At 40.4% G+C, this 17172-nt stretch overlaps 1 protein-coding gene across 22 annotated transcripts in view; it reads right to left on the bottom strand.

Moving 5' to 3' along the window:
* The window catches only part of BPTF (bromodomain PHD finger transcription factor), a 159071-nt gene that overhangs the window by 57217 nt on the left and 84682 nt on the right, over positions 1-17172 (bottom strand). For all 22 annotated transcript variants that reach the window (XM_063617473.1, XM_055243894.2, XM_055243892.2 and 19 more), the window contains 5 exons: positions 14764-14943; positions 11115-13422; positions 5434-5558; positions 3798-3926; positions 948-1098 (listed from right to left, as the gene is read on the bottom strand). In XM_063617473.1, coding sequence (XP_063473543.1) covers positions 948-1098; positions 3798-3926; positions 5434-5558; positions 11115-13422; positions 14764-14943 — 2893 coding nt within the window. The remainder of the gene's footprint in view (positions 1-947; positions 1099-3797; positions 3927-5433; positions 5559-11114; positions 13423-14763; positions 14944-17172) is intronic.

Below are 17172 nucleotides of genomic sequence, written 5' to 3' on the forward strand. Positions count from 1 at the left end.
AATCTGGGAAGTGGAGGTTGCAGTAAGCCGAGATCGCGCCACTGCACTCCAGCCTGGGGGACAGAGTGAAACTCTGTCACAAAAATAAAATAAAAAATAAAGATAAAACATTTATGGTCATTAGAAATCAATAAATGGGCAACACATTAAAAATAAGAGAGAGGGCTGGGCACGGTGGCTCACACTTGTAATCCCAGCACTTTGGGAGGCTGAGGCGGGTGGATTACCCAAGGTCAGGTGTTCGAGACAGCCTGGCCAACATGGTGAAACCCCATCTCTACTAAAAATTCAAAAATCAGCCAGGCATGGTGGCACACCCCTGTAATCCCAGCTACTCGGGAGGCTGAGGCAGGAGAATTGCTTGAGCCCAGGAGGCAGAGGTTGCAGTGAGCCGATATCATGCCACTGCACTCCAGCCTAGCTGACAGAGTGAGACTCTGTCTCAAAAAAAAAAAAAAAAGAAAAAGAGAGAGAGGACCCTACTAAACTATTTATAGCTAACACTTAAAATCAAAGGTGGAGTAAAGTCAAGCTAGGACTTTACTGCACTGAATAAACGATTAAAGTGATAATTCTTTCACCCCAGGCGGGGTAGCTCATGCCTGTAATCCCAGCACTTTGGGAGGCCAAGTTGGGTGGATTGCTTGAGCCCAGGAGTTCAAAATCAGCCTGAACAACATAGCAGAACTCCATCTCTGTACAAAAAATACAAATATTAGCTGGGCGTGGTGGCATACACCTGTAGTCCTAGGTACCGGGGAGGCTGAGGTGAGAGGATCACTCGAGCCCGGGAGGCAGAGGTTGCAGTGAGCCAAGATTGTGCCACTGCACTCCAGCCTGGGTGACAGAGCAAGATCCTGTCTCCAAAAAAAAAAAAAAAAGTAATTTCTTGATTCTGAAGTGATAAAATCTTCAAATAGTTGACCAGGTATTAACCATTTCCTTACCTCTCAGCAAATGCCCTGATCTCCCACAATTCCAGCTCTTCTTCTGCTACCCAGGTTTCAATAATAACAGGGCCAGTTTGCTTGGGCGTTTCTGGTCTCTTTGGCCGCAGTGCACTTGATCGAAGGCCTTTCCTCTGAGGTGTAGGTGTTTCTTTGGAAAGGAAATCAGAATATTTTATGCAATATTGCTTCTAAAATTAAAGTACTTCTGGCATCTTCTATTATGAAAAAGTGGTTGGCAAACTTCTTCTTAAATAGCCAGATGGTCTCTGCTGCAGCTACTCAGCTGTGCCTTTGTATCATGAAAGCAGCCAAAGACAATATATAAGTGAGTAAATGTGGCTGTGTTCCAATCAAATTTAATTTATAAAAGCAGGGTAGGCCAAGGCTCATGGGCTGTGGTTTGCTGACCCCTAAAATAAAAGGCTTATGAGCCTTTATATAACCTGTTTCTTCCACCTGGAGCACTATTCCAAGCCCCCACCGCTCATCTGACTAATGTCAATTCATCCTCCAGACCCCAACATGAATTCAACTTCCTACGAAAGCCTAGCATGTTCTTCTCACACTTGGGTATACAATATGTGTTTCCCTATCACTGCAGAGAGAAGGGGGATTTGAGAGTTACCAATATAAAGGGGAGATGTGAAACCTAAGAACAGATAAAATCTCCTCAGAAAAAGATTTAAAAAATAAAAAGTAGGGAGGGACAGGCATTGAACCTTCCCATATATTCAATCACAAGGAAGCAGCAGAAAGAAACGGAAATGGAAGCAGGACCTGAATTTGGATACAAGCCAAAGAAAAGTGATTTTAGGGGACTGCAGTGGTTTGCATCAAAGGCTGTGGGGTCAAGGAGACTGAAGGCCTGTCAGGTACATCTCCTATCTGTGTCTCTGCCCATCAACAGAGCTCTTTCTGTGCCAGGACGACCTTGTGATTTTTTTTTTTTTTTTTTTTTTTTTGGAGACAGAGTCTCGCTCTGTTGCCCAGGCTGGAGTACAGTGGTGTGATCTCGGCTCACTGCAACACCCCCATCCTGGGTTTACCCATTCTCGTGCCTCAGCCTCCCAAGTAGCTGCGACTACAGGTGTGTAATACCATGTCCAGCTGATTTCTGTATTTTTAAGAGAGACGGGGTTTCACCACGTTGGCCAGGCTGGTCTTGAAATCCTGACCTCAAATAACCCACCAGCCTCGGCCTCCCAAAGCGTTGGAATTACAGGCATGAGCCACTGTGCCTGGCCGCCGTTTTAAGTAAGCTAAAATTTATCATCTACTAGGAAAAGGTTGCTTCATTGGTACTCTTTTCAAAAAGGTTATTCTCCAAGAAGAACTCCCAAGTTAATTTAATCAAGTTTCAAAAATTAACTGTATACATTTGGGGAGAACTAACTTTTATAAAAACACTATGTTTCTATCTAAGGACATTATCTTTTTATTTATTCATTTATTTAGTTGGCGATGGAGTCTCACTCTGTTGCCCATGCTAGAATGCAGTGGCACAATCTTGGCTCACTGCAACCTCTGCCCCCTGGGTATAAGTGATTCTCCCACCTCACCCTCCCAAGTAGCTGGGACTACATGTGTGTACCACCACACCCGGCTAATTTTTTGTATTTTTAGTAGAGATGGGGTTTTGCTGTGTTGGCCAGGCTGGCCTCAAACTCCTGATCTCAAGTGATCTGCCCGTCTCGGCTTCCCAAAGTGCTGGGACTACAGGCTTGAGCCACATGCCCGGCCTGTATTTCTTTTCTCTTTTTTTTTTTTTTTTTTTTTGACACGGAGTCTCAATCTGTTACCCAGACTGGAGTGCAGTGGTGCAATCTCAGCTTACTGCAACCTCCACTTCCCAGGCTCAAGTGATTCTCGGGCCTCAGCCTCCTGAGTAGCTGGGATTATAGGCATGCACGTTACCAATATTTTTGTAATTTTTGTATGTTTTGTAGGGATAGGGTTTCACTATATTGTCTAGGCTGGGCTCGAACTCCTGGGCTCAAGTAATCCACCTGTCTTGGCCTCCCAATGTCCTGGAATTACAGGTGTGAGCCACTGTACCTGGCCTTTTATACGTTTCTTACTAGGTTTTTTCCTAAATATTTTTATTGTTTATCTAAAATAAAATGGAATTTACATATTTTCAATCTGGATACTACAATGAACTCCTATTAGTGCTAATACTTTCAATTCTCATGAATTTTCTAAGTAGACATTCATAATTATCTATAAATTAGTGTTAATCTTCTTTTCCAATATTCCTCTCTTAGCTTATTGCAACACATATAACACTGATATTATAATACTATAAGCTTTTCTTTGCTTCCTTGAGATTAGGGGCCAAATATCATTCTTTTATGTATTTGCCACCCAGTGCCTATTGTATTGGTGCTCTATAAACATTTCTTGAGTAACTCTTTATGCCTCTTAGATTATCTCTACCTTGAGCACTGAAGTATTTCACAATAGTTTTAATCCTTAAGAAACCTTTATTGACCCACTTACATATCAGACTCGTACTAGCTGCCAGGACTTCAATAAACCAGACAGACGAGATGGCTGCTCTCTAGGAGCTGCTGGTCTGGGGTCAATCGATGTCTCATATCTTAGTTACAAGAGGTATTATTATAGCCCTTTGCTGTGCTTGGAACAAGGCTTATAGGCATCAATGTGTGTCTACCAGAATCTTGATATGTTTATTACTTTAATATCATTTTCAAAATTTGGTAGTTGTAAAAAATGTCTTTTTTAAAAGGTGAACAGAGAGAAGAAAAAATTATACCAAATTTCAATTTATAAAATACATGGTTAACAGGTTAATAATGAAAGAATAGAATTCTTTCTATTCCTTACCTTTTGGTGTTTCTGGAACTCCAATGGGACAAATGATTTTCCTGATACAATATTCAGATCGAATGCCGTAAGGACCAACGTCTCTCCTCTTAATTATTTCTGTTGTTGTGATTTCAGTTTCAGATGTTTCTATGGTGATTTAATTCAATAGTATTAATAACCAACTAAAATACTCAGAGACTAAAAAGGTACATCTGGTGCTTTCAAAAAGAGACACACGTGGAATAAACTTTTGGAAACACCTGACTTAATTAACAGGATCACTAACATCTAGCAGGATCACTGCTAGACTGCAACAATACCGAGCTTCTTCCTCACTGCAAAATTCTAAACGAAACACAATGCTGCTGGGTATAGCTGAGCTCCTGGTGGCAATACTCAATCAAAATAATAAAAAGCCTAGGACAGAAGCAGCAAGCATAGGCCTCCAGAAGTCTTAGCTTAAATTTTTAATTAAACAATAATAAATATCTTTTAAAAAATGTAGACTGGTTCACACATAAGTGACTCACTTTATAATCTGAACCTTCCCTCCTGGCCCCTGGGATTTTATAGCATGTGCCAAACTTCAACAAAGCTGTATGTGGAAAAAAATTTTTTTTTAAGAGACAGGGTTTTGCTGTTAAGACTGGAAGACATTAGTGGACCACAGTCACTGCAACCTTGAACTCCTGGCTCAAGCAATCCTCCTGGCCCCAGCCTCCCAAGTGGCAGGGACTACAAACACAAGGCCTAGTTGATTTTTTTCTTTTTAAATTAGAGTTTTGAAGAGACAAGGTCTCATTATGTTGTCCAGGCTGGTCACAAACTCCTGGCCTCAAGTGATCCTCCTGCCTTGGCCTCCCAAAGTGCTAGGATTACAAGTGAGAGCCACCACACGTGGCCAAAACTGTATTTTTAAAATACAAGCATTATATTTTATTATTATTATTATTTTGAGACAGAGTCTCACTCTGTCGCGCAGACTGGAGTGCAGTGGCGCAATCTCAGCTCGCTGTAAGCTCCGCCTCCCGGGCTCACGCCATTCTCCTGCCTCAGCCTCCCGAGTAGCTGGCACTACAAGAGCCCACCACCACGCCCAGGTAATTTTTTGTATTTTTAGTAGAGACGGGGTGAAACCCCGTGTTAGCCAGGATGGTCAGGATCTCCTGACCTCATGATCCACCCGCCTCAGCCTCCCAAAGTGCTGGGATTACAGGCATGAGCCACCATGCCCGGCGTATTATAGTTCAGTAAGAAAACAGAGATGCTTAAAATTAAGTGAATAGGCAAGTGATTTTAGCTATTCTTTTTTTTTTTTTTTTTTTAGTTTTTTGAGATGGAGTTGCCAGGCTGGAGTGCAGCAGCGCGATCTCAGCTCACTGCAACCTCCGCCTCCCCGGTTCAAGTGATTCTTCTGCCTCACCCTCCCAAGTAGCTGGGACTACAGGCGTGTGCCACCACATCCAGCTAATTTTTCTATTTTTAGTAGAGATGGGGTTTCACCATGTTGGCCAGGATGGTTTCGATCTCTTGACCTTGTGATACGCCCACCTCGGTCTCCTAAAGTGTTGGGATTACAGGAGTGAGCCACTGCGCCTGGCCTGTGATTTTAGCTTTTAAACTTAAATTAGAAAATAACTCCCCTCCCCCTTACCTGTCCGTGTAGTCCCTCCTCCTGGAGGAGCCTTGGCCGCCATGTCATCCCATCTCAAACTTGCCCACAGTAACCGTAACATCAGGCTCACTCCAGCTAAGGACTTTACTGTCTGAAGTCTATACCTGAAAGGAAAACCAAAGAAATCCATATATATATCTATATGTATATACACACACATACACATTCATATTCACTCTACTAAACTGAAGGGCTGTGTTTCTTGTCCTCATTAGGACTTCAGTATTTATAATATGGTTTTGTAAGACTTTGGTATTATATGTCCTTTAAAAGAAAAATTTCTTTGTTCATAGGCATAACACACACCTTTTTTTAAAAAAGGGTCTATATTCATTTTAAATGCCATATAAATTTATAAAATGAGAAAGTTTCATCGTAAGGTTGATAAGGCAAAAATTCATGAAGATCTTATAAAGTTAACCTAATTCCAAAATATCTGTTAGGAAAATTTTGGGGACCAAATATAGAGAAATAGATAATTGTTATTAAATGTGATAAAAGGAGTTTTGAAGGAAAAATCCTAACTTTTGCAAAAACAAGAAACCTGAAAATGTTTAAATTTTCTAAAAGAATAAAATGAGGTCAGATGTGGTGGTGCACACCTGTAATCCCAGCACTGTGGGAGGCTGAGGCGGGCAGATCACCTGAGGTCAGGAGTTCGACACCAGCCTGACCAATATGGCAAAACCCCATCTCTATTAAAAATACAAAACCGGGCGTGGTGGCTCAGGCCTGTAATCCCAGCACTTTGGGAGGCCGAGGTGGGTGGATCACAAGGTCAGGAGATCGAGACCACGGTGAAACCTCATCTCTACTAAAAATACAAAAAATTAGCCGGGCCAGTGGCGGATGCCTGTAGTCCCAGCTACTTGGGAGCCTGGGGCAGGAGAATGGTGTCAACCTGGGAGGTGTAGCTTTCAGTGAGCCAAGATCCGGCCATTGCATTCCAGCCTGGGCGACAGAGCGAGACTCCGTCTCAAAAACAAAACAATACAAAACTTAGTTGGGCATGGTGGTGCACACCTGTAATCTGAGCTACTTGGGAGGCTAAGGCATGAGAATCAATTGAACCCAGGAGACAGAGGTTGCAGTGAGCCAAGATCACCCCATTGCACTCCAGCCTGGGCGACAAGAGTGAAACTCCGTCTCAAAATAAATAAATAAGTAAATAAATAAAATTAAATTAAACCAAAAACATCTTACAAATCTAGTAATACCTTTCCAAACGGACAAAAACATTCTGCATCCAAATGGTGGTTCTTCAAAACATGAACAACTGGATGATGAATAAAGCTAATACTAATAAAACTTTAACAGCATTAGTGTAGTTTTCAAATTCTACAATGAATAATAAAATATTAGAAAAAGGACAATATCAGCTGGGTGCAGTGGCTCACACCTGTAATCCCAGCACTTTGGGAGGCTAAGGTGGGGGGATCACGAGGTCAGGAGTTTGAGACCAGCCTGGCCAACATAGTGAAACCCCATCTCTACTAAAAATAAGCTGGGCATAGTGGTGGGCGCCTGTAATCCCAGCTACTTGGGAGGCCAAGGCAGGAGAATAGCTGGAACCCGGAAGGCAGAGGCTGCAGTGAGCCGAGATCGTTCCACTGCACTCCACCTTGGGCAGCAGTGCAAGACTCTATCTCAAAAAACAAAACAAAACAAAACAAAAAAAGAAAAAGGACAATACCATATTAGTTACTTATCAACAGACAAATCTGTGTTCATGTTTGTTTCTAAACATTGTGTGGAGGTACTAAACGTTTTAGACATTCTTAAAAAATACTAAAAACGTATTTCAAAATAAATTTACTTAACTGCATTAAATATCATGTCTTAAAATGGAATTCACTATATATCTTTGTGTAACTGAATACTTTGTTGACATTTTCACTCTACTTAAATGAACTTAGTGGTTGATTATGGTGTAGACAAAGGCTATAAAATAAAAATAATTTCCTCCTCTAACAGAGGTGGAAGGTAAATCTCAAACAACTCTGTATGTAAAAGGCAATGCTTTCTTTTTTTTTTTTTTTTTTTTTTTTTTGGAGACAGAGTATTGCTCTGTTGCCCAGGCTGGAGTGCAGTGGCATGATCTTGGCTCACTGAAACCTTTGCCTCCCAGGTTCAAGCGATTCTCCTGCCTCAGCCTCCCAAGTAGCCGGGATTATAGGCCCCCACCCAAACATCCAGCTAATTTTTGTATATTATTATTATTTTTTTGAGATGGAGTTTTGCTCTTGTCGCCCAGGCTGGAGTGTAATGGTGCGATCTTGGCTCACTGCAACCTCCGCCTCCCAGGTTCAAGCGATTCTCCTGCCTCAGTCTCCTGAGTAGCTGGGATTACAGGTGCCCACCACCATGCCCGGCTCATTTTTGTATATTTAGTAAAGACGGGGTTTCACCACGTTGGCCAGGCTGGTCTCGAACTCCTGACCTCAGGTGATTCACCTGCCTCGGCCTCCCAAAGTGCTGGGATTACAGGAGGTGTAAGCCACCGTGCCCACCTGAAAGGCAATGCTTTCTATTGACAGCATTCAGTTGGAAAAATGAACACTGTGAAAGGGAAAGCTCTAGCCAAAAAGTTACTGCAGCTTCTTAACTTCCCATATCCACTTGTGACACCATTACTTTCTCAGCAGTGTTATCGCACTATGAATCCTCTGACATGGACAGAGCAGGTCAAGGGGAAATCAGAGGGGAAATGTTAACTAGTGCAGGGATGTCCCAAGAGGGGGAAAGTGTCTGTTACTTTCAGACCATACCCCATAGTAATTCCTAGAGATCTTTAATGTCATAGGAGAAAGCAAATAAATATTTATTTGCAAGGAAAAGTTCATCCTCATTCTCTGTGGTCAAACAATGATTTTAAAGTATCCTTATTTTAAAATGGAAATAACACCAGGGAGGAACACACCACATGCATGGTAAGTCTGCTCATTCAAGCATTCATTCAAAAAATACTTGAGCATCTTCTATGTGTTAGACTATGTGAAAGGAGCTGGGGACACAGAGGTGAACTAGAATCTGTCTGTGTTCTCAAGGAGCTGTAAGAGAGGAAAGGACAAAGGAGGGACATCTGAGTTGGCTTGGGAATGAGGATCAGAGCTTTGCTGGAGTTTCAAAGGACAAGTTAAGGGCATGGGGGTTGCTGATCAAAGGCAAGGGGCACACATATGCTAAAGAGAACAATGTGCAGGAGTACACATTTCTTCCCAGAAACTACATCCAGTGTTTTATGACTGGAGGGAATGGGTGTGGAGGTACAGAAAGAGATGAAGGTGGCATGAGAGAAAAAGGCAGAGGCCAGAATGCGCTGTACCAAATTAAAAGATTAAAGAAGAGCATTAAAGGGTATGTATATTAAGTCCTCTGAGATTTATCCAGTACTGGATGGGTTGTAAAGGGAAGTACTTTCCATGAATGTGATCTACAGGTGACAAATGCTTTCCCCGCTCCTTGCTGCAGTAGTTACCAAGTCCTTAGCTCAGTCAGACTATTCACAGGATAGAGGGGCATTTTAGGAGAATCTTTCTGGCAGCACTGTGGAGGACAACTATCAGTTCAACGTTTGACAATGAAGCACAGAATCAGGGTCTGGGAGGATGGGCATAAGGGAATGGATGGTGTGGAGGGAAAAAGAGGCCCTATTGAGTGTATGAGACAAGTTTTCCAATATTGCTCAGCCTTAACATTAATAACAAAGATCATACATGCACCTTTGGCATTCTTAACTCCTAACCATCAGATGTGTTCTATTCTAGTGTTAGTATAAAAACGCATTTCACGTGCATAGCTTTTTATAGCAATACGCTTTTTAAAAATGCATTCTAAAGTCATATCAATTTACATATTTACCCATGCCTCCGTCAGACAGAAAGGATTATGCTTCTCTCAAATTTGTTTCAGCAAATTAAGATGTTAGCATACATTTGAAGGTTGTATCGGTTTAAAATGAATAATGTTTAATGGAAGGTATTTCCTTCCATTAAAAAATGTGAAATCAAGTAATACAAACTGTGCCATAGTGCATACTAAGACATGAAATTCAGCTCCTGAAATTCAGCTGTGCAGAACAGGGCCCCGTGCAACACTTGATTGGGACCAGTGCCTAACTCTCCTGGAGAGTTCAGAGAAGAGTGCTTCCCAGTTGAGCCTACCCTCCATTTTAGAATACAAAGAGCAGAAAGGTCGGCCTCCACAATTGCCAGATCACTTTAATTAAAGTATTTGTACATAGTAACTTTTCCAGTGGGAAAGAAGTTACCTGCAGGACAGTCAAGGATACATTTTGGGACCGCTCTCAATGAAGAAAGCAGAAAAGTGCAGAGTAATCCTATAAATCCATGAATTGTAATGAAGAGTTCCTTGATTCCCTGCAGGATTCTGCAAATCCTTCATTGCAGGCCCTGCAGAGAAATTGTACTTTTCAGCTGTCTCTATTGAATGTGTAATGGAGTGATGATATTTTATTTCAAATCAAAAGATGAGTTATAAAAAACCTGGTCAAACAAACTATGGTCGTATAAATAAATGAATTCCTTTAGAGAGTACTTACTTTTTTTTTCTAATACTAGCTGATTGTAATATAAAGGAAACCAAAAAAGTGTCATTTTTAAAGAAATTGGAAAAATATTAAAAAACACACAAAAACGAAGCCTAAGGGGAAATGAAAACGGCTCAGTAACTCATTGAAATAACTTGAGGGTCCTAGCAAAATCTAATTGCAACTATCGCTGGTTCTGATTTCTAAAGATGTTCCCAGAACGCTCATGTTTTCAATGTTTATGTTCCATCCTTCTCAATTACAGGGGTGAAAAGATAAAGACAAGGACATGAAAAAGGAGAAAGCAAGGACACATAAGTGAAATGTGATATAGCAGATAAAGTACTAGACTGGGATTTAGGAAAACCGGGCACTATTCCTGTGTCTCTGTAGCCACAGGCAAATTACTGCACATTTACAAAAGATAAGAATTTCTAAGATCCCTTCCCAACATAAAACTACATGATTTTACAACTACCAACACTATCTATTTAGGACGCATCCCCTAAACCTAAAGTGCCCAGAAAATTTTAAGTTAGGACTATTTCTGGGTTTAAAAAAATTTCTAAGGAATCTTAGAGACTACCTATTCATACATAAATAACAGAGAACTCCAAAACAAATGTTTATCATGCAAATAAGCTACATTAGGAAGATTTTCACATTATGATAAGCTTTATGAAATTTACAGGCGTGTTTATGTCTTATTTTTTATGAATTATCTAATAAAAATAAAATACAAACATTTCAGAAAGTTGGTGATTATCGTGTTCCCAGAGCAGTAACTCAGAAAATCAGACCACAAAAACAATCATATCTGACATGTTCCTTTTGTCTTATGAAAGTTAAAACTGAATTTCATTTTTAAAACATTCCCTTAAATTTTAAGTCTTTAAACATTTTTTCCTACAAAAACTTTAGTACATACCAGTTGGCCAATTTTGAAGCTTTCTGTATCCTGTTTCCACTACTATCTTTGGCCTAGACAGGAAACATAAGATATATTTCCTGTCTTATCTCTATTATCTCATTTTTAAAAAATGAGATATTCTTGTGAGATAATTCTTTTTAAAATTTTCTCCCTCCCCCAAATACATTTTAAAGTACATACCTCCAAGTGATGCCAAAGGTCGGTCTAGGAGAAGGATATGGCCATATATCCAAAGCAGGTTTTGCATTGTAATTAAAATAAGGGACCTCTCGGATTCCTCCTTTTCGGGCCAACTTTTTTAAGTCATCATTAGGCAAAACAAAAATGCTCTTCTTGCTGCTCTTGGTAACAAATTTTCTATAGGATGGCAGAGCTGTACCTGAACGAGTCTTCTTTGGTCTTGAAAATTTCATCAGTTTCACTTTGTCTCGTGTGGAATACTCTTTGCTCACAGTCATAGATGTAACCAGCGTGCCTCCCGTGGTGGTCAGGGAGTCTGTCACTGTTGTGGTGACCACGGTTTTGCTCTGCTCCTTTACAGAGATGATGTCTACACTGCTGCCTGTGGAGGGTGTGGAAAGCTTGGTCACCGTTGTAGTGGTGGTTGTGACAGTGGATTTTGCACAATTTTCTGTGGAAGAAACCACAGTTTGCTTACTGCCTTTTTCTACCTTGATCACAGTTTTTGATTCTGTGGCCACTGTGGAGGTCATCGTGGTGACTTCCGTGATGACGGTTTTTCTTTTAGATTCTCCATTGACATTTTCATTTTTGTTGATGGGCAGACCATTTTCATCAATAAAGTCATTACTGAGATTAGATTCCTCTCCAGAAGTAATAGGTGATGAAGTAACTTTCTTAACTTCTGAGGTTTCTATTTCCATATCTTCTACCTGATTAATTGAATCGCTTTCTGGACAAGATGCTGAAGGTATGGTCGTCTGTGTACTGTCAGAATCTTTGGTTGACGGCAGGGTCTCAAGGCTATCTCGGTAGTTACCTTCAGCATCTGAAGAACTCAGTAAACGTGATTTTGTTTCGGAGCTGTTTCTTTCATTAAAATCTTCCATGATGACATCACCATTAATGAATGGCCTTATGGCAGATTCTTTAACAGTCAATGATTTAATATCATTCTCAGGGATTTTTTTATTTATATTATTAACCTTTGGTTCAACATTACCACTTACTACTTTACTCTCAGAAATTTCTTTCAAGCATTCACCTTTCAAATATATTTTGGGTTTATTATCTTTTCCATTTATTTGAAATGTACTTGTTCTCTGTCCTTTCTTTTCAGACTCTCGATTTTCATTATTCTTTTTGTCAGTGTTACTTTTTAGCTTTATTTGATCACTACATTTATTAACTGCTCTCTCCTCTAATTTCTTCTGCTGACTTGGTTTTTTACCATTTGCTTCAGTTACCTTACCCGGCAGCCTGTCCTCACAGTTTCCAGTGGACTTTTCAGAAACCAATTCACATTTTAATGGCTCCAAGCCTTCAATACCTTGTTCTTGAGTTCTGAACTGTTCAGAAATACTTTCATTGCTATTCTGAACAATCATATCTTCTTCACTGCTATCCTGAATACACATGGTATCAGAACTATTTTCCAAAGTGCTATTAGATTCAGAGTCACATCCCAGTTTTCCTTCAAAGTCCATTGCTTTTGACAGAGGTGTGGCATCTCTGTCATTGGCACTTTTAGGCACTGATGAATGTAAAGCACTCTTGGAAGAAGAAACAATGGTGTCACTTTCCTCCTGTATGAGTGTTTTTTTCTTATAGATCAAAGTACCAATATCATCTGCATTGGCTAGTTTAGAGTCATCGATGAAAAAATCACTTCCTTTTGTTTTACTCTTACTGGGTTCCTGGCCTTTACTGGCAGGGCCAGAGACTTTTTCTTCTATGTCATTTTCAATGGAATTTTGTTTCTGACAGTTTGTTTCTGGGCTCCGAATGGAGACATCATCTAACACTTGATCTTTTGGATAAAGTTTGTTTGTGGTATGACTAGGATCACTCATTCTAAGAACTGAGGAATCACTTTCTGAACATCCCTGAATCAAGTCCTCAGGTTGATCATTATTTGCATTCGGGCTCTGTTCTTGTCTCATCGAGTCACTCTGACACCCTTCTTTTGCTTTTGTTATTACTGGTGATTCAGAGAGATTTTTTGAAGAATTTGTAGAAGCCTTTCCTATACCCTTAATTCCACCCTCCAACTTGATTTTTTCGAGTCGCTGTTTTTCTTCCAGTGTAAACTGTTTAATTCTCCTTTCAAGAAGTCCATCTAGTTTGGATGATTTTGTTTTCTTTTTGTAACTAGTCCTTAGATGAAAACCCTCACTAACATTGACCACATCTACTTGAGAACTCTCCTGACAATTTACATGTGACTCTGTTTTCATGTCATCGTCTATTTCCATTGGTTCTTCCTTGCAGGGTTTATCACTGTCAGAATCTAAAAGCTCCTTCACATCTGTGAAACAAAGACATTTATATAAATGTAGTTTTTACTCTGAAAGGAGGAATTTATAAATTTTTTTTTTTGATATGGAGTCTCACTCTGTTGCCCAGGCTGGAGTGCAGTGGCGTGATCTCAGTTCACTGCAACCTCCGCCTCCTGAGTTCAAGCAATTCTCGTGCCTCAGCCTCCCGAGTAGCTGGGATTATAGGCATGTGCCACCATGCCTGGCTAATTTTTGAATTTTCAGTAGAGACAGGGTTTTGCGATGTTGGCCAGGCTGGTCTTGAACTCCTGACCTCAGGTGATCCAGCCACCTCAGCCTCCCAAAGTGCTGAGATTACAGGCATGAGCCACCACGCCCAGCCAAAAATATTTTTTAAAGTATCTATTTTTTTCATTTTCTCTCTAGAGCTTGAATATATATTTCAAAGTTCCTGGTCAGTGGATAGTGTTGAACTTTATGAGACATACATCCTCAAAATATTTAAATATTCTGATTCTTAGTATCTAAAAATGATGGAATGCCATAATGAAAAAGTACTTAGTATGTGGCAGGCTACTGCACATTCTAGTACCTTCATGTAACATTTTGTATAAACTTTTACAGTTATAAAATATCTCTAGCCACATGCATTATCTAGCTTATCTAGTTTTTTAAAAAATGACTGGTTACAAAAGACAATGTCGTTCCTCAAAAGGTTAAACAGAGTTACCATATGATCCAGTAATTCCATTCCTAGGTATATCTCCAAGAGAAGTGAAAACGCATGGCCACAAAAAACTGCATGAATGCTCATAGCAGCATTATTCATAATAGCCAAAAGAGGAAACAACCCAATGTCCATCAACTGATGAATGGATAACAAAATGTGGCATATCCATACAGAGTATTATTCAGAAACAAAAACAAAGAAAGTATTGATGCATGCTACAACATGGATGAACCTTAAAAACATGCTAAGTGGATGAAGCCAGCCACAAAGGACCACATATTGTCTGATTCCATTTCTATGGACTGTCCAAAATAGGCAAATCCAGAGAGACAGAAAGTAGACCACTAAGCTGGCAGCACTTTGGGGAGGGACTGGAAAGTAATCGCTAATGGGTATGAATGAGGCTTCTTTTCAAGGTTATGAAAATGATCTAAGATTGATGTGATAATGGTTGAACTTTGTGAATATACTAAAAGCCACTGAATTTACACTTTAATTGGGTGAATTGTATGGGATATCAATTACGTTTTGATAAAGCTATTATCAAGAAAACACAATGCAGTACCTTTCCTGTGGTGGGACCCTGATCCAGTGCATTCTTATCACCCCCAGGCTGCCCTCCACAGCTGACTCTCCTTACCTTGGTCCTTCTTCTCAGTAATCTTTGAGATATCCATTTCACTTTGGTCTGCTCCTTTTGCAGCATCTGAATCTTTTACCTCATCTTTTTCAGAATCAGGTTCTATTTTTATTTTTTTTGGACTTCGTGAACATTTTCTTTTATCTGACTCATCCATATTTTCATCCATATTATTTTTGGCTAAAAAGAACCATGTATAGGATAATTAACGTTATTTCCAGAGTATTAGCACTTTAATATGTCAAGTTTAGTGAAAATAAATAAATAATTTCCAGTAAGTTATGTCTCATTTTTTCATTTAAAAAAAAAAAAAAAAGGACAAAGGTCTTATTGAGTATAAGGTACCATATAATCCTATATGCCTGGCCGACCTAAAACATAGAAGGAATGACTGAATTTTAGACATTTCAGAAAACTTTGTGAACATTTTTGGTGAAACGTGATTTATAAAATTTGTTTTAAAACACTGCAGGATAAAAAAAAAAAAAAGTGGACCTGGTGCGGTGGCTCATGCCACTGCACTCCAGCCTGGGTGACAGAGTGAGGCTCTGTGTCCAAAAAAACAAAACAAAACAAAACAAAAACTGCGATTCTGTAACACAGTCATAGTCAGCTACAAGATAAACATTAATACTACAGGCGGCTGCAGGGGCTCAGGCCTGTAATCCCAGCACTTTGAGGGGCAGAGGTGGGTGGATCACCTGAGGTCAGGAGTTTGAGACCAGCCTGGCTAACGTGGTGAAACCCCATCTGTACTAAAAATACAAAAATTATCTGAGCGTGGTGGTGCAGACCTGTGATCTCAGCTACTCAGGAGGCTGAGGCAGGAGAATTGCTTGAACCCTGGAGGCGGAGGTTGCAGTGAGCTGAGGTCACACCACTGCACTCCAGCCTGGGCGACAGAGCGAGACTCCGTGTCAAAAAAAAAAAGTGGTCAGTGACAACTGAAACAAGAGTGATAAAATTTGGATGGGTGTGGTGGCTCATGCCTGTAATCCTAGCACTTTGGGACGCCAAGGTGGGCGGATCACTTGAGGACACTTGAGTTCAAGACCAGCTTAGCCAACATGATGAAACCCCGCCTCTATTAAAAATACAAAAATTTGCCAGGCATGGTGGTGCGCAACTGTGATCCCTACTCAGGAGGCTGAGGCAGGAGAATCGCTGGAACCTGGGAGTTGGAGGTTGCAGTGAACTGAGATCGTACCACTGCACTCCAGCCTGGGTGACAGAGTGAGACTCCATCTCAAAAAAAAAAAAAAAAAAAAAAAAAAAAGTAGTCAGTGACAATTGAAACAAATGTGATAAAATTTGGGTGAGTATGGTGGCTCATGCCTGTAATCCCAGCACTTTGGGAGGCTGAGGCAGGCAGATCACTTGAGGCCAGGAGTTCAACACCAGCCCAACAAGGTGAAACCCCATGTCTACTAAAAATACAAAAATTAGCCAGTCATGGTGGTACGAGCCTGTAGTCCCAGCTACTTGGGAGGCTGAAGCAGGAGAATTGCTTCAACCTGGGAGGTGGAGTTTGCAGCGAGCTGAGATGGTGCCACTGCACTCCAGCCTGGCTGACAGAGCGAGACTGTCACACACACAAAAAAATAAAATGAAAGAAAACTCGTGTATGAAGGATTATCACAATCTGTTTGATGATTCCAGAAAGTCCACATCAGTGGTTTCTAACATACTTTGTGTCACAGAACCCTATTAGAAATGGATAAATGCTATGATCCTCTACCAAGGAAAAAAGTACGTATATAAACTTTTGTAATCTATTTCAATGGTTCTTGGAATCCTTAAAGTTTATATAACAGAATAAAAGACTGAAGAAAAATAATCAAAGGCAATCTGTGGCCTTGTTTACTGCTCACAGTAAAAAGGTATCTCTAAGACAACTGGACAAGTTGAATATGGACTGAGAATCAGATGATTAATTTGTTAATTGTAGTTAATTTGTTGAGTGTGATAATGACATGATGGTTACGGAAAAATGTCTACGTAGAGATACATGTTGAACTTCTGGTGAAACATGATTTCTGGGATTTGTTTTAAAACACTACAGGATTAAAAAAGGTGGTCAGTGCCAACTGAACAAAGAGTGATAAAATTTGGCCGGTAGTAGTAACTCACACCTGTAATCCCAGCACTTTGGGAGGCCGAGGCAGGCAGATCACTTGAAGTCAGGAGTTCAAGATCAGCCTGGCCAACACGGCGAGACCCTGTCTCCATTAAAAATGCAAAAATTAGCTGGGCGTGGTGGCGGGTACTTGTAATCCTAGCTATTTGGGAGGCTGAGGCAAAAGAATTGCTTGAACCCGTGAGGTAGAAGTTGCAGTGAGCTGAGACCATGCCACTGCACTCTAGCCTGGGTGACAGAGCAAAACTCCATCTCAAAAAAAAAAAAAAAAG

This window comes from Symphalangus syndactylus, chromosome 14 (genome assembly GCF_028878055.3).
Source record: "Symphalangus syndactylus isolate Jambi chromosome 14, NHGRI_mSymSyn1-v2.1_pri, whole genome shotgun sequence".
Classification (NCBI taxonomy): Eukaryota; Metazoa; Chordata; class Mammalia; order Primates; family Hylobatidae; genus Symphalangus; species Symphalangus syndactylus.